At 33.0% G+C, this 25614-nt stretch overlaps 8 protein-coding genes across 8 annotated transcripts; 5 read left to right on the plus strand and 3 right to left on the minus strand.

Annotated features, from left to right (window-relative positions):
* The first annotated feature begins 904 nt into the window (after window positions 1–904).
* On the plus strand, window positions 905–2100 carry BX664DRAFT_334393 (snare associated Golgi protein-domain-containing protein). Its single transcript, XM_051545706.1, has 3 exons — window positions 905–1232; window positions 1324–1368; window positions 1473–2100. Exons 1-3 carry the CDS (start codon window positions 963–965, stop codon window positions 1935–1937), a joined length of 780 nt encoding a protein of 259 aa, XP_051400832.1. The 5' UTR covers window positions 905–962; the 3' UTR covers window positions 1938–2100.
* Window positions 2101–2847: 747 nt separating this feature from the next.
* BX664DRAFT_281367 (uncharacterized protein) lies at window positions 2848–4930 on the plus strand. The gene is made up of 7 exons (XM_051541518.1): window positions 2848–2972; window positions 3037–3126; window positions 3251–3443; window positions 3527–3564; window positions 3669–3903; window positions 3987–4154; window positions 4217–4930. Exons 1-7 carry the CDS (start codon window positions 2873–2875, stop codon window positions 4887–4889), a joined length of 1497 nt encoding a protein of 498 aa, XP_051400833.1. The 5' UTR covers window positions 2848–2872; the 3' UTR covers window positions 4890–4930.
* Window positions 4931–5470: 540 nt separating this feature from the next.
* BX664DRAFT_146389 (DNA replication factor Dna2-domain-containing protein) lies at window positions 5471–8184 on the plus strand. The gene is made up of 6 exons (XM_051539877.1): window positions 5471–6030; window positions 6111–6221; window positions 6316–6400; window positions 6464–7150; window positions 7238–7642; window positions 7733–8184. The coding sequence occupies exons 1-6, from the start codon at window positions 5638–5640 to the stop codon at window positions 7747–7749; spliced, it is 1698 nt and encodes a 565-aa protein (XP_051400834.1). The 5' UTR covers window positions 5471–5637; the 3' UTR covers window positions 7750–8184.
* Window positions 8185–11607: 3423 nt separating this feature from the next.
* Window positions 11608–13220, plus strand: BX664DRAFT_262766 (uncharacterized protein; the record flags this gene model as incomplete). The annotated part of the gene is made up of 6 exons (XM_051540736.1): window positions 11608–11777; window positions 11896–11960; window positions 12156–12252; window positions 12320–12638; window positions 12709–12777; window positions 12846–13220. 6 exons carry the CDS (start codon window positions 11608–11610, stop codon window positions 13218–13220), a joined length of 1095 nt encoding a protein of 364 aa, XP_051400835.1.
* Window positions 13221–13316: 96 nt separating this feature from the next.
* BX664DRAFT_334400 (protein-tyrosine phosphatase-like protein) lies at window positions 13317–14558 on the plus strand. Its single transcript, XM_051545707.1, has 2 exons — window positions 13317–14195; window positions 14258–14558. Exons 1-2 carry the CDS (start codon window positions 13677–13679, stop codon window positions 14399–14401), a joined length of 663 nt encoding a protein of 220 aa, XP_051400836.1. The 5' UTR covers window positions 13317–13676; the 3' UTR covers window positions 14402–14558.
* Window positions 14559–15068: 510 nt separating this feature from the next.
* Window positions 15069–17281, minus strand: BX664DRAFT_242195 (concanavalin A-like lectin/glucanase domain-containing protein; the record flags this gene model as incomplete). Its single annotated transcript, XM_051540234.1, has 7 exons — window positions 15069–15230; window positions 15331–15369; window positions 15429–15599; window positions 15678–15763; window positions 16307–16509; window positions 16613–17150; window positions 17218–17281. Coding segments are annotated over 7 exons (1263 nt in total), but the record flags the coding sequence as incomplete, so codon positions are not given.
* Window positions 17282–19645: 2364 nt separating this feature from the next.
* BX664DRAFT_334424 (glycosyl hydrolase family 47-domain-containing protein) lies at window positions 19646–22184 on the minus strand (the record flags this gene model as incomplete). Its single annotated transcript, XM_051545708.1, has 9 exons — window positions 19646–20345; window positions 20428–20472; window positions 20537–21221; window positions 21279–21398; window positions 21466–21612; window positions 21685–21804; window positions 21889–21958; window positions 22033–22076; window positions 22128–22184. 9 exons carry the CDS (start codon window positions 22179–22181, stop codon window positions 19831–19833), a joined length of 1800 nt encoding a protein of 599 aa, XP_051400838.1. The 3' UTR covers window positions 19646–19830.
* Window positions 22185–22547: 363 nt separating this feature from the next.
* BX664DRAFT_359473 (uncharacterized protein) lies at window positions 22548–25262 on the minus strand (the record flags this gene model as incomplete). The annotated part of the gene is made up of 10 exons (XM_051548090.1): window positions 24832–25262; window positions 24346–24444; window positions 24176–24252; window positions 23980–24112; window positions 23805–23863; window positions 23428–23578; window positions 23179–23323; window positions 22965–23104; window positions 22738–22888; window positions 22548–22569 (listed from the first exon to the last, which is right to left on the minus strand). The coding sequence occupies exons 1-10, from the start codon at window positions 25238–25240 to the stop codon at window positions 22548–22550; spliced, it is 1386 nt and encodes a 461-aa protein (XP_051400839.1). The 5' UTR covers window positions 25241–25262.
* Window positions 25263–25614: the final 352 nt, after the last annotated feature.

Here is a 25614-nt window from a genome sequence, read left to right on the forward strand (position 1 = left end):
GGGATGAATGCGACTTTGAAAACCTCCACGAATTAGTGTCCCTAAATTTACAAGTTTTTGCTGATCCTCGGTACCGGTGTTTAAAAATAGACACTTAGCTAAGTTTTTTCTAATCTCTTGTTCTTCCTCCTTTCTTTTTCCTTCAAGTCACTTTTTCAAGTATGGATATAAGGTAATAAAGATGACAGCTAATAAGAAATAAATTTAAAACGGGTATATTAAATGAAAGTTTTTATGTTCTTTATTTTTTTTTTTCATGATTGCTTTCGATAATAGGCTAGGCTCATTGAAGGATCAGCAAGGTAAAATATCACTCAATGGAGCATCTCGACTGGCTGCTTCAGATTACGAAAGAACTGGTAAGACATTGAAAAGGATAAAAAAAAAAAACATGAAATATTCATTTGATCTATCTCTCTATTAGACAGTGATATTGAACAAGGGAAATCAAGTACAGAATTAGAGGACGACGAACAAAATGCTCCAGATGTTCATGCACGTTTATTACATACAACACAACCTCAACAAGAACAAGGACAACAACAACAACAGGAACAACAGGAGCAACAACGATGGTGGCAACCTGCTACTCCTGCTTATGATACCACAGACTCTTCTTCATTATCCTGGAAGAATAGGATCTTTAAAGAAGCACGTCAACTTTATCGACATATACGACAACTAGATAGACGACAAATTATGGAATATGCAATTCGATGGCGTTGGGTACTTTTATTTTTTGGATTCTCTTTTATTATGGGAGCAATTATGTATCATTGGCGAAGTGAACTTATGAATGCATTAGAAACTCTCAGCAATTCAGTTAGAGACATGGGACCAAGGTAGTAAAAAAAAAAAAAAAAAAAAAAAAAAAAAAAAAAAAAAAAAAAAAAGATAGTATATTCTTTGTACAAAAGTCTTGGCTTTAACATTGTTTTTTTTCTTTCTTTTGTTCATTATGAATGATCATTAGTGGATACCTTTTGATTTCATTCCTTATCTTCCTAAGTGCATTCCCTCCTATGATTGGCTACGGTACTTTCCAAACTCTATCTGGATTCACATTTGGTTTTGCCAAGGGATTCCCTATATCCTATTTCAGTGCTTTATTTGGTGCCATTGTTTGTTTTATGCTGTCAAGACGTTGGTTAAAAAAACGAGTGCAATATACCATGGCCAAATATCCAAATCTGGAAGCAGTGGTGAAGGCTGTAGAGAAAAAGGGTTTCAAGGTAAATAAATATTAGAAACAAAAGTATTATCAATTATATATATATATTTTTTTTCTCACTCACTTTCTATTTAACTTGCATAAATGTTTAGTTATTTGTATTGATTAGATTATCACCTTATCCATTCAATTTACTGGTAAGACAATAAGAATAAAAAAAAAAAAAAAGAAAGGGTAATCTTTGTTAGAGGTACGGATGACAAAGGTGAATTTCTAATTTTTTTTTTATTTTTGTTATTAGAACGTATTATTTGCCTCAACAGATATCCCATTATCTCATTTTGCTTTGGGTACAGCATTATCTTTGATCAAGATTGCATTACATGTGTATGTGGGCGCCAACCTTACGTCATTTGCCAAACATGTTCTAGGGGAAGATGACGACATGCCAGAAAGTGAAAAACAAGCAGAAACGGTTAGGGAAATTGCTGTAGTGATTGGCTCTGTGCTTGCTACAGGTGTAATGATCTACGTATATTTGGTTGCCAAGCGTGCGGTGGAAGAAGTACAGCGTGAAAACGAAGAATCTGTTGCGTTCTTAGGTGGTAGTGCAAACATAGGTGGTGAATCCTCATATGAAGAAGAAAATCAAATTGCAATGGAAGAAGCTGGACTCACTGATGATTGGATTGAATGGAACGGAAGTGATGATGATGATGATGATAATTCAATACAACCTAATCATCCTTCTGGTGGGAATTTATAGGATGAACACCCTTATTATTCTGTTTATTTTATTATTATTTTTTTTATTTTCATCGTGCATCTTGTATTTATTTATTTAGTTTTTTATGTAGTTTGTACTTCAATACAGCTTTATTATTTTACTTTTATCCATGTGAATAAACTTCTTCAAAACTTATAAAATATATGAATACCATTGATCGATGAAAAATGAAAAAAATAGTGTAATACTTCGGATATTCAAAACCTAGAGGATGAACCCGCTTATCATTCCCATGATACAATATAAACTTTTAGTTTTCAGCGCTGCAATCAAAAATATATACCAAAATGGAGCATTGGGAATGAAACAAAGACAACTAATGCGGAGTTGCATTGTTACATTTGTACCTATCATATTAATGTATCCCTGGTAAAAAAAAAGACTGATAACGGATGATGATTAACAGAGTTCCTTTATTGTTCAGGGTCGTGCGAAAAAAAACAGAAATATTTTATATCTTCTATGTAGAAATGAATGAATTTCTACTTGGTTTCATTCTTTTCAAGGGCTTATAACAAAACTTTTGAAAAAAGAAAAAAGAAAAAGATCTACATCAATGGCGTATCTTCAAAAGATCATAATAATAAATATGCAAAGTAGGCAGGTGGATTTACCTTTTATAATATATTTTCCAGTTCCACTGCTTCTAACCGCAACCTGCTTCAAAATGGAAATTTAACTTTACCATTGACGGTTTCATTTTCCGTAGAAAAAAGAAAAAAAAAATCCCTCTATTCCCAATGTCCCTTACCAGCACCGCCCCACATTACCGCTCTAGTTATAATGTTTATGGTTCCTTTTCAATGACCGCTGTGTAACCTGCAGGTTTTCAGAATAAAAATGATCCTCAAATTTCCTTTTCTCTTTCTCTCTTCCTTTTTTTTTTTTTATTATTATTAATTTAATATAATAATATGAAGGTGTTTTCATTTTCAGCCATTTCTCTTGGTATCCTAGCAGCAAGTCAATTGGTTGATGCTGAAGTTATTCATACAAAAGTGGCCATTCTTGGTGGTAAGTTATTTAAAAGGTGACAATAATGATTTACTATATTAATATTTCATTCTTTTCAAAATAGGTGGCGTATCTGGTATAAGTGCTGCACTTAATTTAACCTTGAATGGCATGGATGATTTTGTGATGGTAGAAGCCAGAGATGTCCTAGGAGGTAACTAGTGAAGAAATAAAATAAATAAATAAAATAAAATAACTAGTGAAGAAATAAAATAAATAAATAAATAAAATAAAATAAATGATGGATGATTGATTTTTTTTCTTATTGTTTTATTAAGGTCGCGCTCAAAATGTCAAGCTTGGTAACACCACTATTGAATTAGGTTGTAATTGGGTCCAAGGTCTTGGTACAAATCCAATCAATCTACTTCGTCAAAAATATGATCTCAAGACTGCCGTTACTGATTATGGAGATTTGACTTTTATTGATGAAAATGGTAAAAAGGTGAATGCCACAGCCAAGAACAATGAGTAGGTTTTCAAAAAAAAAAAAAAAAAAAAAAAAGCGTCATTATTGCCTTTTTCACTCATACTTGATTTTATTGCAACAATAGATTTAGTGATCGTTATTCTAAATTGGAAGACATGGCTAGTAAGTGAGCACATAGAAAAACATTATATGGAATATATCTGAAAAAAAAAAATGTTAGATAGCTAAACCTCTTCATTCTTTCTTACTATATTGAAATGTTGTAGTTCGTCGTTTAAAGGACAATCAAGTTGATTTTTCTGGTCGTACCGGTATGAGTTTGGCTGGATGGTTCGCAAAGACACCTATGGAAGAAGCTATTGAATACTTTGGTTATGATTGGGAAATGGGAGAAACTCCAGAAGTAAGCAGCTCACTTTTCTCTACTTTGAATGGTTTATCAAGTTATCAAACTGATTTTGGCCCTGATTCGGATGGTGACCTTATGAATATTGATCCACGGTAAGAATCTAAAAAAAAAAAAAAAAAAAAAAAAAAAAAAAAAAGAATTGGACGAATTCTAATATATCAATTTTTTTTTTTAGTGGTTTCCGTTACATCTTTTTGGAAGAAGCTAAACGCGTATTCAAGAAGAATGACAAGCGCTTACATCTCAATACCAAGGTCAAAACAATTGAATATAGCAAGGATAAAGTCACTATTCATACTGATAAGGATACTATTGTTGCTGATTATGCTATCTCTACCTTCTCGTAAGCACAACAACAAAAAAAAAAAATTTAAAAACTTATTTTTTTTTCTTTTTTGTGTATAGAGTTGGTGTTCTTCAACATCGTGATGTCGAATGGAAACCTGAATTACCTGATTGGAAAATGGAAGGAATCTATGGTTTTCATCTTGCTACTTATACCAAGATCTTTATGAATTTCCCTACCCAATTTTGGGATGATACTCAATTCACTTTGTATGGCAATCCTGATAGTCGTGGTCTTTACTCTGTTTGGCAAAACTTGAATGCAAAAGGTTTCTTCCCTCAAGGAACAAAAGATAATATCTTCATGGTGACTGTAACTCAAGATAACTCCTATCGCGTTGAAAGTATGACTGATGATCAAGTTAAAGATGAACTTATGACTGTACTTCGAACAATGTATGGTAAGGATATCCCTGAACCTACTGGTATGATCTTCCCCCGCTGGCATTCCAACCCTCTCTTCCGAGGTTCATATTCTAATTGGCCCATTGGTGAATTGGATCAACATCATGAAAATATGAAAGCTCCACTTCATAATCGTGTCTTCTTTGCTGGTGAAGCCATGTCTAAGAATTATTATGGTTTCCTTCAAGGTGCCTGGATTACTGGAGGTAATGTTGCTGCCACCGTCAATCAATGTATCAAGTCCAAATGTCCCCGAGCTACTTATTACCCTACTCTCTACAATGGTAAAGCTAAAGGATCAATCATCAAGCGTGAAGTTGTAGTTTAGTTTTGCTATAGATAGATATTTAATTATTATTTAGACATTTCTATCATTAATCGTAATTTGAAAAATTTAATAAAACTGACGCGCTATCCGTTTTCTTTTCTTTTTCTTTTCTTTTTTTTTTTTTTTTTTTTTATATTTTCCACTCTTCTTTCTATTTTTATATGCACTAACGTTGCTTTTATGATCTCATGTCCTCAACACCAAAGGAGACAAGGCCTTTGAATTTAGAATCATTGTCCAATTTTGATCGCTCCCCTACTGTTGCCTCTGTCAAACGCCGTTGTCAAAGAGAAGGCAAGTACATAACGTTTATAGATCGTCACTAACTCTTCTGTTCAACTATATTTTTCTTAGGTATTACAACATCACAATCACCTATAAAAGGTAGGACTCCGTTATTATCACGGCAACAACAATCTAATAATGGGTAATAGAATACAATTATTTATTGTTATGAAAGGATATTTTATTTCTTTCTGGTTACTGATCGCTTATTATTTTACTTTGTACATATAGATTAGAATCAAATGATTGGTCTGGTTATCAGATTCATCCTCAACAACTGCAGCAAAAGTTTTTACAACGACTACACAACGAGGAAGTTCAACGGGATCCTGATTTTACACACCAACTTTCTGACTGCATTCCAGCTCGATCTTTTGTCAAGACAACTGCAACTTGTGCATCGACTTCTACTAACAATAACAACCATTGCGCCGATGCCTCTCTACAATCAAACGACTCTTCTATGTTTGGTGATGATATCCCATCAGCTCTTTTGGATGAAGTACTCAATGTGTCCCAGAAGCAACCACCAGCACCAATAGCGATGGATCACGTACAAAATGAAGCAAACATCATGATTGGACACTTACCGCAACAACAACAACAGCAGCAGCAGCAGCAGCTTCAACAAAAACAACACGACGCTAGTAGTATCAATAAGGAAAACTTCAATTATGACGATGATGACGACATGTTTGGAGACGATATTCCGATTGAGGACCTTGAAGAACAACTTGGAATGGGTCGCGATATATCCGTTCCTTCTGGAAGTGGACTACCTACAATCAATCGAGAAGGCCTGGATGCTACGCTTGAAACCAAATTCGAAACCTCTGATTCATGCTCAAATATTAAAGTAGGACATGATTTACACTGATATCACTGTGTGCAATCTATTCATAATCTACACATTTTTCTTTTTTGATTTGATTCTAGGATACAGCAACTGGTCAAAGAAATAACTCTAGATCAAGATATCAACGGTTTATCATTGTTGCTACCCGTTTGAAAGGATACATGGTCGATGATTCTCAACGATTGGAAAGGGTATGAATAGTTAAATAATAATAATAATAATAGATTGATTATCTTATATTCTGGTACTAACTTTTCATAATTGATATAATTGCTTCTAATATAGGAATTACTTCTTGTGGGTGAAGAACATGAACAAGTTACCAAAGCATATTTGAGGCAAGATTGGCTTCATATACGGGTGGCTGAAGGTAAAAGTTTGACCCTCTTCATGGAAAAAAGAAAAAGCTTCTAATCATCCAATCTTTATTTAGGTGACGCTATCAATATTGTTTTCACCAATCGAAATGGTCATACGAAGAATAATTGGATTATCGATAATGAACAAAACTACCTTATTCATCATCCAGATCATCTGATCTCCTGTACAGCTGTGGCCGAAAGTTTTTTTTGTCTACGGAAATCAGTACTTCAAATGACTTCCAAAAGTATCTCTGAAGTTAGCGAACCATTGATCCACGGTGCTATCATACATGAAACTCTCCAATATTGTTTGAAACAGAAAGATTTTACGACGACGGCCATCCAAAATGCCATGAAAACTATTATAAAATCGACCTTGGATCCTTTATATGTAATTGGACAAGATGAAACAACCACATATGAACTTTTGACACCCCACATTACAAGTATACAAACATTCGGATCTATCTATGTTAGGCAATACCCTATACCTGCTGCTACTATCAAGAGGGATATTGGACCATCTGATACGGAATGTTCATCTTTGGCGATCCGTGATATTCTGGATATTGAAGAACACATATGGAGTCCTATTTATGGTTTGAAAGGGATGATTGATGCTACTGTGGAAATGATCTTGGCTCCCAACAACAAGGTGCTGACCTTACCTTTTGAACTCAAAACTGGAAGGGCAAGTAGGCTCATTAGTCATCGTGCTCAAACTATTTTATATACATTATTGTTAGGTGATCGTTATGGTAAATATATAGATAAAAAAAGAAAGTTTAGATATATATACAGATATACTAACAATCATCATCCTTTTTTTTTTTTTTGACATCTAGATTTTGATGTCAATGTCGGTGTGCTATATTATTCCAAAACCAACAGTCTTTATATGGTACCCGCAAGTCAATCTGAAATAAGATCTTTGATTATCGCAAGAAATGAACTGTCAGCAGCATACCAGCGACAAGCAACAGCATTACCACCTATGATCAAGAACTTTCATTCTTGTCAATATTGTACAATGAATGATGCCTGTACGCTCTACCACAAGACAGTTGAGAGTGGATCAGCAATGACAAGTGGACTAGGACAATGGTTCAATGATCATACCGACCACATCAATGACAAGGCGGCCATATTTTATCGACAGTGGATTCAGTTAATTTCTTTGGAGGAACAGGACTTGGACTATCTCAGAAAAGATATTTGGAATGATTCAGCAAAAGAACGAGAATTATCTGGCAAGTAAGTTGATTTTAAATATAATTTATGGTACGTGCAGTTATTTAATTTTTTTCTTCTTCTTTTTTTTTTAAAAAAAAAAAAATTAGATGTCTCAAGAACATGATGATTGTGACCACTCAAAACAACGATATATTCGACGACCTGTATACGTTTGAAAGGGATCAAAATGATACTGACTGCATACCTCTTTTGAGTACTGGCATCATGGTGGGTGATAACATTGTGATTTCTTCTATGGAAGGCGACTTACTTTTGGGAACAGGAATGGTGACGCACTTGAATGTCAAGACTATTAGCATCAGTTTGACAGCACCTTTACGACATTCACCACGAAAAGATGTGGATTTTGATCAAGACAACCGACAGGTTTTCATCAAACGGGAAGCAACAATGAACAAAAAGCAACAATATCAGAATATCAGATATCGATTAGATAAGGACGAAGCAGCTGTTGGATTTGCATTGATGAAATCCAATCTAGTGACCTTGATGACAAAAGATTCCAATTCTTCGGCATTAGATGACACTCGCAGCAAACTACGACGGTTGATTATTGATTCTGCGAGTCCCAGCTTTTCATTGTTGGAAGATGCCACGCTATTGTCTTATATTACTGATCTCAATCATTTAAATATTGATCAACAGAATGCTGTCAAAAAAGTGATGACATGTAAGTTAAAAATATCAATGGTATATGGAACAGAGTGGATAAGGATGAGCAACTAATAATCCATATATCCTCTTTTTTTTTTGGTTTATTTATACATAGGTGCTGATTATGCCTTAATTCTTGGGATGCCTGGTACCGGAAAAACGACAACAACAGCTGAAATCATCAAATGTTTGATACGTCAAGGCAAGTCTATTTTACTGACGGCTTATACTCACAGTGCTCTGGACAATATATTGATGAAATTGGTGGACCAAGGAGTAGATGTCTTACGACTGGGGAATCCTGAAAAGGTAAATTTATTTTACAAAATATACTTCAGAATGGACTTTGAAACTCTTTCTTCTTTTTTCTTTTTTATCCGTCCTATTAGGTGATGCCTAGGATTCGGAACTATATGCCTCAATCCTTTCCAGAACTTACCACAGTTGCTGCAATGACTGAATTCTATGATTCGAAACAGATAGTTGGAGCTACTTGTTATGGTACCAATCAGTAAGTGTGTTGGATATATTATCTGAAAAATGGTTTTAATGTAACTTGTATCTCTTTTTTTTTTTTTTTTTTTTTAGTATTTTATTCCGCCGACGTCGATTCGATTATTGTGTTGTGGATGAAGCATCGCAGATCACACTACCAGTCTGTGTTGGACCCTTGCAATATGCAGATAAGTTTGTACTTGTGGGCGATCAATATCAATTACCACCTATCGTAAGTGAATACAAAAAAAAAAAGGAAAGAAGAACATATAAAAGAAAACTGTCTTTTTTTTTTTTTTTTGTTACATAGGTGAAGGACAAGGATGCTCTTGATGGTGGATTATCAGAATCATTATTTAGTATGCTTGCCAGAGATCACCCTGAGGCCATTGTCTTTTTGGAATACCAATATCGAATGAATAAGGACATTATGATGATATCCAATCGTCTCTTTTACGACGACAAACTGAAATGTGGAAACGAACTGGTGGGTAACAGTAGCATGAATTACCCTCATTTCACTCAAGGAATCAACTCTTTGCATGACAATGATTCGCCATGTCATATGTTGGATGAATGCTGGCTTAAAGATATATTGGATCCTAGGTATATCGATGACAATACCGGACTAACAGTGTTTACTAATCTATTTTTATTTTTATTTGTATTGTTATTTTTTTTCTTATTTAATGTGTATCAGTCGAAAAGTTATTTTTGTCAACACCGATCCTATACCGGCTACAGAAAGTCGCAACAATGGCAAGATGCTTCAAAATCATGCAGAAGCAACTCTTGTATATCAGGTAAGTACATGACTGCGGGAAATAAAATAGATGATACTCATAAACACCTTCGACTAATCTGATAGACAACGGAAGCTTTAATACGATGTGGAATTAAAGAAGAACAGATTGCTTTGGTGTCAGTCTACAGGACCCAACTACGACTGATTACTCAAGAATTTGGTGGACATCGACCTGATCTTGAAATAGCAACTATCGATAAATATCAAGGACGTGATAAAGATTGTGTTTTGATATCATTGGTTAGAAACAACAGGAATGGCATGGTACAGTCAAAATAAAGAGAATTCTCTTAGTATTCGTTATACTTACTTTTTTTTTTATTTTTTTTATTTTTATTTTTATTTTTTTTTTTTTTATTTTTTTTAGACTGGTGATCTACTGAAGGATTGGAAACGACTCAATGTTGCATTTACTCGGGCCAAACGCAAACTGATACTTTTTGGTTCATTATCCACGCTACAACATTCAAGTATATTCAAAGATTGTCTAGATTTACTTCAAAGTCATGACTGGGTAAGACAAGGGAGAAGCAATTTAGTACACTTGATGATCTTTTTTTTTTATATTATCAATATAGGTCTATTCAATGAAAAAGGATGCACATTTATTTCATAAATCTCAATTGCCAACCAAGATACCGCTGGATCACCCACCATCTCTCAACAAGGAACAACAGACAAAGAAACGTTCACCAAAAATTTTCTCACGTAGCAAAATAGATATAGACAATCGGCCAATTCTTAGGGATATTTACAACTATGCTACTCAGGAATAGTAACCTTTCCCTTTTCCTTTTTTGTTTTATTTATTTATCATTATATTCTTGTATATATATATTTATTCTCATTCAACGTATTATCTCTCTCTCTCTCTCCCTCTCTTTTTAACTTCAATACTGTGCTTTGACTTCTCTATCTCTATCTTGTTAGTTACACTCATTCTTCGCCTTATATGTTTTATTCATTTGTTTATACAATACATCCATCCATTAATAAAGAATACCAAATTGACATTCCTTTTTTTTTTTTTTTGTCTCGATCATCTTCTAATCAAGTAAGATCATGCCCAAAGGATTTAATGCAATGATATGCAGGTTTGACAAGTATGTTTATACTGAATTGTGGATCAATGATGAAGACGATGACGATGATAATGAAGGATATGATTATTTTTTTTTTTTGTACGAAGTGCTATTTTACATAAAATGGAAGACGTTTACTATGGTGACTAGCAAGAGAATGGGGATAATATTCATGCTGGGTAGTTTAGTAGATTCTTTCATCACATATAATGTAGCTCAAGTTAATATACTTTCAGTTACCATTCATCCATCCATCATGTATTGATGATGATATTATATCAAAAATCACTTGATGAAAGTTTGTTTTGCCACTAAGATGATGATTAGTTAATTGCATAGCTACTTTACTATTCATTTGGTTATAAAGTCAAAATAATAATATATCGCCGATCGTTCCTGATGATCATCGGGTGTTTTTTTTTTTTCTAGTCTTTAAATGATCCATTATACAAATTACTTAAACTTTTTCATTCCCTTGTACATTATACCCCTTTTCATCTGACTTTTTTTTTTCTTTTTCTTTCTTTCCTTCTCTTGGTATAGAAAAAAAAAAAAAAAAAAAAGGATGTCGGATTATCCAATAGTTCGAAATCCTTTGTTACCTAGTCCACCACCACCACCGTCACAACGGTTTCGTATGCTTCAACAACTATCCCATACTACTACTAATCCATCGATCAAATCATCCATTTCTTCCCTATCCATCAGAAACGTTGTGAATAAATCATTTCGTCATCTCTCCCAAGCAGGCCATATACGAACATCCAAAAGAATTGCTCCTAGTAAAATTGATACCAATGTCTATGAAGAATTGAAAGAGACAGATTCGCGTTTTTTTTTACCTAAATCTATTTCAACATTTTCCTTCATGTCTTTAAAGAAACGTACACCTCCAAAATCAATATCCACCAACATGATCAAGAAAATGGAACCGATCGTACATTATAATGGCCCACATCATATTTTGGAACAATTGCCCGATGAAAAATGGCAATGGATTAAACAACCTTCCCTTGCAGAATCTCAACAAGGCTTACAAAATCCTTTGGCCAATTGTCCAACATCTATTGTCCTCCGCAAGCCTCATCGACCATTGTAAAAAAAAAAAAAAAAAAAAAAAAAAAAAAAAAAAAAGAAAACACCGTACCGTTCAATCATCATACAACATTCAGTCTTTACTAATAATTCTATTTTTTTTTTTTTATCGAGACAGTTCACCAGTAACATCGCCTACTGAACCATTTGAAATGAAACCAAAAGCTACTTTCTATTTAAGAGGTAAACATCATCATTATAAAAATCATCCATCATATGATTGATTCAATATATTATGACATATAGTGCTTCAAATAACAAGTCAAGATTCATCTAAAGGTAATTCATATTTAAAAAAAGAAAAAATGATTGTCTATCGTTTTTCATCTTTCTACTATTATTTTTTTTTAAAAAAAGTAAGAGTGTTCCGTTGCGGAGTGAAAATCAAAGAGGAAACATGCATGAGTGGTTATGCCAACAGTGAAAGATGTGGCAAACATAGTGTCCAAGCCAATTTGGATGAAACCTTTTTATTGTAAAGCACATCATCCCTTTTTTTTTTTTTTTTTACTGATTCTTTTTATGTTAATATGTATATATAGTGATGTTTCTGAAGCTTGTACTGCAACATTAAGTATTTATTCCCAACATAAACCAACTTTATTTTATTCAAGATCACATCATCATCATCATCATCAACAACAAGATAATTTTGTAGGCAGCCATGTTTTCCAAATTCGTATGTCCCCTGCACAAAAACATGTGCAAAGACATATGATTACGGATCCAACTACTGGTCAAAGTTATCAAGTATTAGTAGTATGTGGTATTTATGTCAGTCATCGATCTCAAACTATGGTCAATAATTCTTTATTACTTGAAGATTATTTAACTGTACAAGTAAGAGGAACATTTACACCGGTAAGCCAATGATAATTATCCGGAGATTGAAACAGTAGCATTAAAACCCTTTTTTTTTTTTTTTTTGTAGAGATTGGAAAGATTTTGGGCAGTAGTAAGAGGTGTTCAGCTTGAATTATATGATTTTGATTTCAGAGAGGTAAAAAAAAAAAAAAATTATATATATATATATTCATAAGGAATCTCATTTTTATTTGTATTTAAAAGACACGACCGCCGATCTATGTGATTCCTTTACATACTTTATTGGAAGCTTATCATAATGATATAGAAGAACAAGAAGAACAACCAATTGGAACAGGGGGATTGATTTTACAATTCTCCGAAGAGACTCTTGATTCAGCGTATCGACGTAGTATTCTTGATCATCCTGAATTTGAGTGTCGTATGTATGTATTGGCTGAAACAATGCAAAGATCTAAAGAATGGGAACATGTCTTGAATTATATGGTATCTATTTTTGATGAATGTCGAGAGGAACAAGTGGGTAATGATGATGATAGTAATGATGATGATTATGATGACGATTTTCCATCATATCAACAACATGGTAGTATAGTGCCTACTAAGTTTTTATGGTAGCGGTATTTGAAATAAAGAAGAACTGTATGGATCAATGACTTTTTTGTTTTTTTTTTTTTTTTTTTCTTTCCGCTTTTTTTTTTTTCTTTCTTTTTTTTTTTTTTTTTTCTTTTCTCTTTGCTATTCCTTCTTTTTATGGCTTTCCATCTAAATCTTATTATTACTCAACTCTTCGACACTAACGCTGGCCCATTCCCTTGTGTCGTACTATCACTTCCATAATTCTTTGATTGATTTACATTCATACAGTTGTTATATCCTTTTCTTCATTTTTCACACACACACATACACACATTCTTTCCATCTTTTTTTTTTTTTCCTTTTTTTTATTATTATTGTTATTCTTTCTTCTTATTCCATCTGTTTATATTCTTCTTCTCCTCCTTCTTTCAATACAGCCTCACTCTTTTGTCTATATTTATATCCATACATTGACTTGATTTTTTAATATTAGACATGGTCAACATTGCCGATAAACGTTTCTCACCTACAGTGACTAGATATGAATCACCTTTAGGAAGGATGCTGACAGTGATAGAATGTCCACATACACAATTACGATATCTTATTCTGGATTGTCCAACGGAGAGCACACTTGGATTTTATTTGGATGAATTCAAACATTTATGTGTACATACGGTAGTACGATGCTGTCAACCTACCTATCAAGCTCAACGATTATTGGATCAAGGGATTCAAGTATTGGATTTACCTTTTAAAGATGGTGGACTTCCTCCGGCACAGGTGATTCAAGAATGGTTACAACTTGTGGAAAAGATCAGAGGAATACAAGTGGATGATGATAAACAACAACAATCTCCCATGATTGCTGTCCATTGTGTCGCAGGTTTAGGTCGTGCTCCAGTCTTAGTGGCCATTGCTTTGATTGAAATGGGAATGAAACCTTTGGATGCTATTGAATATATAAGATCGAAAAGGCGCGGCGCTTTTAATAAACCTCAAATCATGTTTTTGGTAAGTTGAAAAAAAAAAAAAACTTCATTGTTGGGATGAATAACGTTTTTCTTGTAAAATAGGATTCGTATAAACGTATATTGAAACCAAAATCCTCAAGCAGTAATTATTCTCTTCGATCTTCTCTTGGCCGTATGTTTAAATTGGGTGGTAGTACAAATGGCAAAGCTAATTCTACCTCATCATCGACAACAGATCAACATTGAATCCATGGCAGTTATTATTATTTTATTCTTTTTATTATTTTACTAATTTACTTGATTATTATTTCCTTTGGATTCTTCCTTTTTTTTGTTATTTATCTTCTTTTACGGGTTTTTTTTGATACTTTGGGCGAACAATAAACAATATTTATACAAAATATGCTTTATTCAAACAAATAGAAAATGATTTATTCTATATATTATTTTACAATATTGGAGAACCCTTCTATTTTCATTCGACACAATGGACTATCAAAAAAAAAAAAAAAAAATGAATTAAATGCATGACATCTATTTTATTTTTTTTTATTTACCATGATTCTAACAATTTTGCACAATGAGCACCCCATCCGCCATGACCACATGGTATCAAAGCAGTATCCTTTGGTTCGGTAAAACACATGGTACATAACGGACCATCCCAATCGACTTCTTCCATTGAATCATCATTGGTCGGTTTTTGATAAGTATGATTGATATTTGTCAGCCATTTTTGTACTTGTTGACAATACGCATCTGTCAGTGTCCCAGCTTGATTGATACCCTTCCATCCTTGACTATGAGATAACAAGACTTGTGGTACACATGTCCATGGTTGATCTCCAAAGTTGACAATGATATGTTGATGTGTCGTCAAACTGAACCCCGGAAACAAATCCTCCATGTTGTTGCCGTTGCCATGTTCAAACGCTACTGTCATTCCCAGGTCCTTTCCATTCACAAAAAAGGAGCAAATCCCTTGTTCCAAATCCAAATAACTACCCAGCACATCACCACTACGACATCGGAATTGTGAACTGCATTGTTGAGGATACACCGCTGATCCATTGGCCTAAACAATATTCATCCAAAAAAAAAAAAAAAAAAAAAAAAGAGAGATGTGGATTTATATAATATATATATATATATATATTGTCAGATCATTTACTTACCCACACTGCAGATCTATAAGTATCAAACGCAAATCCATGCTAAAAAAAAAAAAATCAATGGGTTAGCCTCTTAGTTCCTTTTGTATATATATATATACCTGATCATCACCAACGCCATAACCTTCTTCAGCAACAAAACGACATCGCTTAGTACACCAACCAATTTGCATGATGCCTTCCGTGACAAGCAATACTTCATAATACCATCTGCCTTTTTTGACCCCTACTGTGGCACGAATGGATTCAAAATGAAGTCGATCATTTCGTAACTAAGAAAAAAAAAGAAATAATATTACTTACTAGGTTTTTCTTTTTACTTTTTAATTTTTTCTTTTTTTATATCATACTTCCAAACCATTGCTACCGAGTTTCCAATGTTGTGTTGCATCCAATGGATTCATAATGACATTCAATCCTGTCAAATCCCAAATCGCTTCATTCTAAAGAATAAATAGAAATGGTATCAGTACATACTTTTTCTTTTTATATACTTTCCAAACATATATATACCTTGTTCGAAAAAGAATCTATGTAGTTTAGAAGAAGAAAGTAACATGAATTAGAATTTATTTGAAGATATCTTTTTTTTTTTTGGAATGCTTACTAAAGATATTCCGTAGAGACCATTCAGCACAGTGAGCTAGTTCCATTCGTTTCATCAATTTGTCTGGTGTAAAAGTCCTACTTCTTGCCCATGGTTTGTCATATATATGATCATAATTGTCTCCTACCTTGGATGATACAGAGGATATGCGGCGAGACTTGATTTCTTCTTCATCTTGTTCAGTCAAGGCGAAACATGATATAGAATCATTTTGTTCGTCATCATGATGATGACCGCACTCATCTATTTCGTCCTGCTGTTGTATACCAATGCTGCTGTAAATAGAATGAGAGTTTTCTTGCTGTGACACAATATTATTCTGTGCCGTTCGCTTGGATATTTTCCTCACGCAGGCTGACATCCAATGCATACAAGGTCGTTCATGATGTTTCCGGAAAGTATTGAATAATCCAGAGATACACATAGAATGAGGTTCTGTCGTCGACATCCTATCTTGTGTTTTGATTGTTGTTAATGATGATGATGAAGATGTAGGTGTTAACAAAAGAATATCGTTGTCTTTCTTGATATCTTGTTCATAATGATGACTGTCATGGATCGCCTTTTGTAATGTACTTTGTATATCTAGTGGGTGATGCAAAATATGAGTTTTGATTTCTCCTACAAATTCCAAGAAAAAAAAAAAAAAAAGAGTCAGTACTTTCATATATTCCTTACTATGATTTTTTTTTTTTTTTTTTTTTTTTTTTACCAGTTAAAGCAAATTTTTCCAAAGTCAAAAGTGCTGATACACGTACTGTCCAATCTTCATTTGTATCTCCTAAATAATGAAATAATGTTCTTGCCACATCAGGAGTCCAGAAAAGATGTACCATATTACCGGCAAACTTTTCTGCTAGAATAGCCCAAATCACCAGTGCGTTTCGTTTCATTTTGGCATCCACGACCATAGGACCATTCAAATAGTGTTGATGTTTTCGAATCATCGCTGATGGAACAACATATTGAGCCATTCGAGTACTCCATTTGCCACGACCTTCGTTCCCATCTTGATAATAGATGATTGATTTACTGTCACTTTGATTGCTACATTTGATGTTGAGTTTGGCGAGGATGGCTGGTGAAATACATCTCATAGTATCTTTACTTGGTAGAGTTGCACGATCAATAACATGAGATAGAAATGCCATAGAGACTGGACATTCAGGATCTAATAATTGTACCATGTTTGTCAAAAAGATAATGTAACCTGCACCTATAAGTCGTAAAATAAGCTACATTAATGTTTTGATTATTCAAGTCATTGTTTTTTTTTTCCTTACCTTCACATGTTGCAGAGAATAAAGTATCTAGAGCTTGTACCATAAGTCTTTCTCGATCATATAATTCATATTGCTGTTCAGTATTATTTGGATTTCCAAGTTGCTGTGATAATATCCTATGTTGAGCATGTGTTGTATTGTGATTACTGCTATTTCCATATATGGGTGAGTATTCCTGTTGAGACATAGAGTGGTCGTTTTGATAAGGTAAAGTCGTATGAATATCGTCCAATTGATTTCTAGCAATAGCCAGTACTCGTTTCCACGATTGTTCAATGGCTAAAGAAGTATATCTATCGTAAGAGTCTGATTCATTGTTACCTCGTTGATAAACCGCTTTTTGTCGTGCAAAAATCGTCTATGATAAAGAAGAAGAAGAGTGGTTAGACTACATGTGATTTTTTTTATAACTATTATTTTACCATTAAAAGTTGATAGAAATGTAACAACTATTGTAATTAAACAATGAGAAGCAGTTTATCAAAAAATAAAAATAAAAAAGTAGAGAAAGACTAAAGACGCGAAATAATATGTTGTATTGTGTTGTGTGTAAACGAGGTGAGACCAGTAAATCATTTTAACATGATAATTTTTTCCTCAAAACGAGCTTGTGGTGCATGTTGATAAAACTTGTATAACTATATTTCTTTTCTTCCGTCATCGGTGTATACGTTTCATTAAACAAACAAAAAGAAGAAAAGAAAAAAAAAAAAAAGAGGGTGACAAAAAAGAAGAGCAACGGAAAACATTTTATCCGTTATCCTGCATAAAATATCAAGTCCGCTTATGCCAATAATATTTATGTAGTAATAATAATAATAATATGATATTAAGTAGACAGTTCGGGTGGTAGTGATCATGAGGATTATTGTTATAAAAATAACCATTGTACAGTAATAACTTAATGATATGATGATCTTTTTTTTTTTTTTAAGATAAAAACATCAAGTTGATACAATATGATATGTATGAAACATTTTCTTTATTATGATAACTAATCAAATAGAATGATTGACTTTTTTTTTCGAAACATTCATTATGCAGGGTAAAGTTGTAATCGGTGGTAATCTTTTATAAAGAAATCGGTTGATTTTGGACAAATAATCTGCAGCATGACGGGTACATATCGTCCAAAAATGGAAATTATCTGAGTTGATTTTTCGTCTGCTTCGCCTGTTGTTCTCTTGAAATCACCTCCTTTTTTTTTTTCCTTCTTCTTTTTTCTTTTTTTTTTTTTTCTTCTTCTCTATTATCTGAATAAATTCATTTTAGTATTTTTTTTTTTTTTTAAAAAATATATTCTTCAAATGACTCTAATTTCTACCACCAACACTCTTCAATGTGGACAAGTAAGTAATAGAGTATAAAAGAATCTTATTTTTAATAGATGTTATATATTACTATGTAGATCGCAGAACGATTAAAGATTAGGTTAGACTTGGCCAGTTTCAAATGTCGACACGGTTATGAACATATGGATTTGTGCACGATCGAGTCTTTTGTTTTACAATATACCAAACCAAAACAACGTCATCGTTATTACCCAATGAAAAATGGTAATAATATACGAAAATCACCCATTTGTTTCAAGTCAACCAAAACTCATTTGTTACAATCAACGCCACCTTTATCCGCCAAACGAAGTACTTCTCCCAGTCGAACAGATGAACTTACTGCGCAATTACTACTTTGGATGTATCGCCAAAAAAGGACATCCTCCACACCTACCATGATTTGAATTCTATCTCATTTTTTTTTTATCTATATAGATTTAACCAAGCTAGATTTTTCTTTTTTCTTTTTTGAATATACCATTTTATCCATAGATCTTTCATTGACTTTTCCTTTTTGTCATGTCATACCTTTCCCAAATAGATATAGATGATTGATTTATTGATAACATATAATAATAATAAAATCTAATTCTATATTTTTATTTAAACCAAACTATTGTCTATGATTATTATTGATAGATCTAAATACAAGCCAATTATGGACAAAACGCCCATGTACTTTGACACCAGCCACTGCAGAAGAAAGTAAAGGAGAGACGGAAGACGTACGAGATACTAGATGTTGGACAATACTGATATGAACTGGTGAATGATCTAAATAAGTCATCCATGATTTTGGTAAAGAGGATCCCTCTTGGATTTCAAGATGAGCTGGTCGTAAATATGGCTGTATTGCGTCTAAAGGTACAACAAATATATCAGACTTTTCTAATCTATCAAGATATATATATATATAAAAATGAGTTTCTTATATTTTTCTTTTTTCTTTCTTTGTTATCATTGACTTACCTTCTATCGGGCTGTACTGAAGAAATGATCCATGATGATGAAGATAGAATTCGATAATAATTTGAAAATAAATAAAACAATCAAAAAATAAGGTATCAATCAACATATAATATATAAAATATAAAGAAAAAGTGAAAACGATATTAGTAAATTATACAGTTTATAAAAAAAAAAAAGGATTTGAATCAAAAAAGAATACAACTGAAAGGGAAATCTATTCTAGATATGGAGGAATTGGGGGGGGGGATGTAACAAATTGTATTTCTATATAGTTTTCTAAAGGTAGAAGGGTTTTTTTTTTTTTTTTTTACTAACCTCCAGTAATGATGTATCCACCTTCTAGACTCCGGGGAAGCTTTGTAAGTTCAATCTTCAAACCAGAAAGAGACTTGGATATCAGACCACCCATGATATCAATCAACTTGGGAGATGCTTGACGATAGGCTAGTCGGTGATCTTGACCAAAAGATAGTTCAAACGATCTTGAATTGGATAAAGGCGAAGTACAATAACCTTCACGGTATAATAAACGAGGTGATGATGAAATCGTTGTGGTATTCAGTCGATTTCCAGTTAGTTTGGCAGCATAATCGGAAAGGGGTAAATATGGTATAGATGTCATATCAAAAGTTGATGATCTCTCGATGACTGATCCATTTCGTTGTTGATGTGTAGATTTTCCTGCTGTTGATGTTGAAAATGCGGATGGTTTATATTTTCGACAATGGTTGCTAAGTTTGAGTGGCGTTGTTGTTGATGATGATGACGATCGATAAATTATAGAATGTTTCAAATATTGGCCTGCCAATGGAAGAAAATGACCCTCTAACATAAATATAGATATTAAAAGTTAAGTAAATCGAAGAAAACTGAAAAAAAAGTTTTTATTTTTATTTTTTTAACTTACCAGTTGTAAAAACAAAATTAGAATCCATACGGTTGATAGAGTTGTCTAATAAACAATATATATATTTAAAGTTAACCCTATTTATTTTTATCATCCTTCAATTTCTTACCAACATCAAATAAAAGATAAAGGTATTTCAAAGTCTCGGATAACATGAAACTTTCCATCCGGTCATCTAGTTGTCCAGTACGAAGATCGCTAATGCTTGCAAATCCACAAGGTAATCGAGTTCGGTTGTTCAAATCTTCCATGATCATTTCACCCACCTGGAGATAGAATGGATCTTTAGTTGCTTGGTATAAATAATAAGTCGATTCTACAAATTCAGGTCGTAATGGATAACTGTGTATATCTGCTTTCTGCTGGAAAAAGTCGAATCGTTCAGGGAGTGCATGGTATTGTTGCCAAATATTATAAAATACCAAGTGACCCTTAATGGCTGATTCCAAATCTCCATATAATACTTGTACCCCTGGCATAAATGCACTAAGACTATCGATCCAAGTAGCCATTAACATCCCTGAATCCATATGCACATTGCGATACAAGTAACCAGATCTGTCCACGATGTGTTGCATAATGGCCTCATAGGAGGTTTCAAACATATCCAAATAATCTTCTTCACCAAATAAGATATAAGCTTTCAATAGATATTCAAAAAAAGAATCGATGCCTGCTCCTGTTGAAGATGCTGTATGTATCCATTGTCCAGTTTGAATATTGATGACGTTGCCAACTAAATCAAGTTCTGATCTTCGTTCCCAAATTGCTTGTAATGCTTTTTTGGCCACTTCCTGCAAAATAACGATAATAAATAATAAGTAATTTAAATTCCTGGGATTGTTACTTACTTCATATTGAGGATCACCTGTCAAACGACTAAGAACACCAAATTCCAATATCAGACTACCCGCACCAGCAGTACACGTTTCAACTGTTTCTGTTTTCGGAACACCATGACGAAGATTGACCTTATATGATAGTCAAAAAAAAAAAATAGATAAATAAATAAACAAATAAATAAAATAACAAACTTACCCTTGGGAAGGGAATGCCCGATTTTGAATGTTTGAAGGCAGGTAGAAATCGTTGAGCCAAATCTTCTGCAAGTCGTAGTAACCCACCATCGTAATGTTCAATTTGATGTCCAAAAGAAGGATCTGAAGCTAATATATGAGCTGATAACTAATCAAGTAATAAATATTATGATTAGTATGATTTCATCTTATCTCAATTTCTTTTTTTTGAGATATTTACCAATCCACCTAAAGCCCTTATATTTAATTCAAAAACTTGTACTTTGTTGTTTTTATCAAAAGATACTTCATTTAAAACTTGATATACAGCTTGCTCAAATTGTTCTTGAGTTCCAATAATCTATATTATGTATGCAAATATATAGAAGGAAATAAAAAGTCAATTTGGAGACACTAATACATAAATATATATATGAGTACTTACAGCAAGAGTATCCAAAACATCTACCAAGGTCAATGAGTAATCACCCAAAACATCATTGGAACTATCATATCTATTAAAAAAAAAAAAAACAAGTTATTAAGGTTAATATATTTTACAAGTTAATAATATATATTGAGGGCTTACGAGTATTTATTGCTCCCTAAACCTTTGCAAGATAGTGGTTTGAGCTATAAATATAGTATTTAGTTATTTTTGATAAATATATGAATATTACTTACTTCATCTTCTGGAAAAGCATGTTGCATATAATTGTTCCAACCATGAAAAAACATTTCCTATTAAAAAAAAAGATGGATCGTCAATTAAATGTTAAGATTTCATTTGATTTAGGTTTACTTACTTTGGTTTTATCTCTAAAAAGTGATTCAGACAAAAAAGAGCGTGAATAGATCAATTTAATCGATACAACGATGAAATTTAAAAAAGGTGTTTACCGTAGATGTAATCGTTTCTTATCAGTCATATAAGGTGTTTGAAACGCATAACATATGGAAGTTAGAAACAACAGACATACAAAGAGACATGGTTGAAAAGGATATATAATCATGAATAAATAAAATAAAAAAAAAAAGAATAAAGAAAGAAAAGGAGGCGAGGCGTACAAAAAAAAAAAAAATTAACTTTAATATACAATTTTTTCACTTTGAATTGGGACAAAAACTAAAAAAGATATAAAAAAATCAGATGAATACAAAACACCAGTGACCTTTTGTGTGATAGTGAAGAATGAATGATATATCCTAGTGAAAAGGGAGAGTAAATATTTGAACTTTTTTGATCCGGAGAAGAGAGAAGAGTACAAAACAGAAAAAAAAAAGAGAGACTGACCACCAGGAGTTCTTCTTCTTCTTGTTGTTATTGTTGTTATTGTTGTTATTGTTGTTATTGTTGTTATTGTTGTTATTGTTGTTATTGTTGTTATTGTTGTTATTGTTGTTATTGTTGTTATTGTTGTTGTTGTTGTTGTTGTTGTTGGTTGCTGCGATCAAAATGAAACACCATAGGTCTGTTTTGTCCAGTCATTTCTAGTCTTACCAAATAATAAATGTTTCGACAGGCATTCACATCACGATTCCATGTTGTACTACAACCGGTACAGACTTGTACAGCAAGAAGAGTGATATTGTTGTCTACTTGCTTTTGATTGATAGTCGGGGTAAAATAATTTTGAGCACACTTTGGACGTAAAAGATCCCTCGATTTCAATATACAAGAGCTTGTAGTCTTTTTGTGCCTTCTTGAATGCCTTTCTTGCAACAGTTACCATACCAGTTGGACGGCCACGCATCGTCGGATTGTTTCCTCCATTTCCAATAACTAAAAACTGGGATCTTGTTATCATCATAGTCGAATGCTGCTTTTTGATATCTACTTCGATGTTCCTCTTGTTGTTGTGGAGGTTGTTGTGGAAGTTCTTGTGGAAGTCGTTGTGCAAGTAATCAAAGAGGTCGTTGTTGATTTTTGTCTACAGTCGCCGCCCTAGATTTTTGTCGAGTTCCTTGATTAACCATTTTCTACTGATAGTGCTTGCAACATTATGATTTGCAGTGGTGATCACTCTTTCATTTTCTTGTTCCAAACGTCGTAAGATTCGATACCAGACCTGAATGTATTCGTTCACCTTTGATACCAGATTTTTCGAGGACCAAAATCTTCTTCGTTTACAAGTCTATTGATGATCAGTTCCACATAATCCGTCTTGATCATACTATATAGCCAATGGGGAGAGGTTGCTCCAGCGATAAGGTCGTCCACATGCAGAGCTAATAATTTCACTTCTTTCTTTTTTCAAAAATCTATGATACGATCAACCAAAAAAAAAAAAAAAAAAAAAAAAAAAAAGAAAAGGTTGTGAATAACAAATGCATACACTTTCCCAATTTGGCTTCCCTTACATTTGCATCATCTTGATCAATAGACTGTATTCGAGTTTCCAAATAAACAATACATATGTCTTCAAAATTTAATGATATTCGTCCATTGTTGGTTGGTGAAAGGAACAGACTTTGGAACGCGAGTTTGCATGTTCTGCAACATCTTCAGGACCAGTGAAATCGTTCGCCTATAGACATTTGTTGCATTTCATGGAATCAGGATTAGACTGTTTTCTCTTCAAATCTGATTGGCCTTCTTTTTTCTGCCGTTTGTTGTGTTCCTTTTTCTTTTTCAGTGAGACGTCGCTTGTTTGTTCTTGGAGTGGAAGCTAAAAAAAGGAAAACAAGAGTGTTAGCAGTTATATTCGAATATTATTGGCTCCTTTTGAAACCGACCGTTTTTTGCGCATTGGACAATGAGAGGAAAGGGTATCAGCATGACCTCGGCTACCACATTTCGAACAGATCACTAACAAAAAAGGAATTAGAGACGTCAGCACCTTTTTCGTCTATGGATTGCAAAAAAAAAAAAAAAAAAAAAAAAAAAAAAGAATCTACTTACTAGTACCAGCTACACCTTTTGTTGATGTTCTTCTACTTGTTCTTGCTCTTGATTGAGACGAGTGAATTTGTCGTGGATTAGCTTGAGAATCTTCTCTTTCTTGGTCAAATGTTCAAAAGGATCAGCCATTACACAATGTGAATAAAAACGGTGAAGAATAAAGAAATAAATGGAGAAGAATAAAAATAAATGAAGAATAAAAAAGAAAAGAAGGAAAAAAAAAATGTCAGAAAACCATGCACTGCCGAACGGAGACCAAAAATCGATGAACTTAACAGAGAAAAAAACTAAAAAGGAAATTGATAGATAAGTTTAAAGTATCTCTTTCGTCTGGATGGTCTCCGAAATACAATAGAAAGGAGCTTGGAAAAAAAAAAATTATTTATTTTTTTTTTTTTTTTTGATTGATTGAAGTCATAAAAAAAAAAAAAAAGAAATCCCAAAACTAAAATAACATACTAAGAAGGATAACTATCATGGCTATACTATAATATAAAAGTGGTTGTAAAGTGATTCCATCATTTGGATTATTAGTAGGAGTTGAAGAAGTAGAAGTAGGACCTTGAGTACTTGAAGATGTAATAGTAGCTAATGATGACGACCCACTTGTAGGAATAGTAGTAGTAGTAGTAGTAGTAGAAGTAGCACTATGGTCACATACAGCTACAGATATTTGAGGACAACATTGGTCAGGAATTATCTTACAATTTGAAGGACAATCAGAAGGACAAGTAGGTTGTAAAGAAGCAGAAGCAGAAGGACATACCATTTGAATACATACAACTCCACTAGATGTAGGTTGAGGAATTACAGAGAACTTTGGACTAGTTGTATGTTGACCTAATACTAATGTTACTATCAATAAAAGAAGAATAAAAGTAAACTTATATTTCATTGTGTTGAGAAAAAAAAAAAAAAAAGGAAAGAAAAAGAAGTTTTTTTTTTTTTGTGTACAGTCAAGAAATAAAGTACTGCCTTTGCGTAACAACCAAATTTGGCATTTCCTTTCTTTTTTTCACTCTAACAATTTTCAATTCTGAGTTTAAAGTTTAGACTCTTGTTTTTATTTTATTTTTATTTTTATTTTGTGAAAACTTATGCACTATTTTGTGTTCTCACTTTCTATTGTTATAAAAAATGGAGCAAGCTTTGGAAGATGCAAAAAAACTTGATCATGAACAAAAGGAACCACAAAGAAAACGTACTCGTCTTATTTTTCGTTCAAGAACACAAACCAACGAAAAACCTGTTTTACCTCTTGAATATTTC

Source organism: Halteromyces radiatus, assembly GCF_025201355.1.
Source record: "Halteromyces radiatus strain CBS 162.75 chromosome Unknown BX664scaffold_4, whole genome shotgun sequence".
Taxonomy (NCBI): Eukaryota; Fungi; Mucoromycota; class Mucoromycetes; order Mucorales; family Cunninghamellaceae; genus Halteromyces; species Halteromyces radiatus.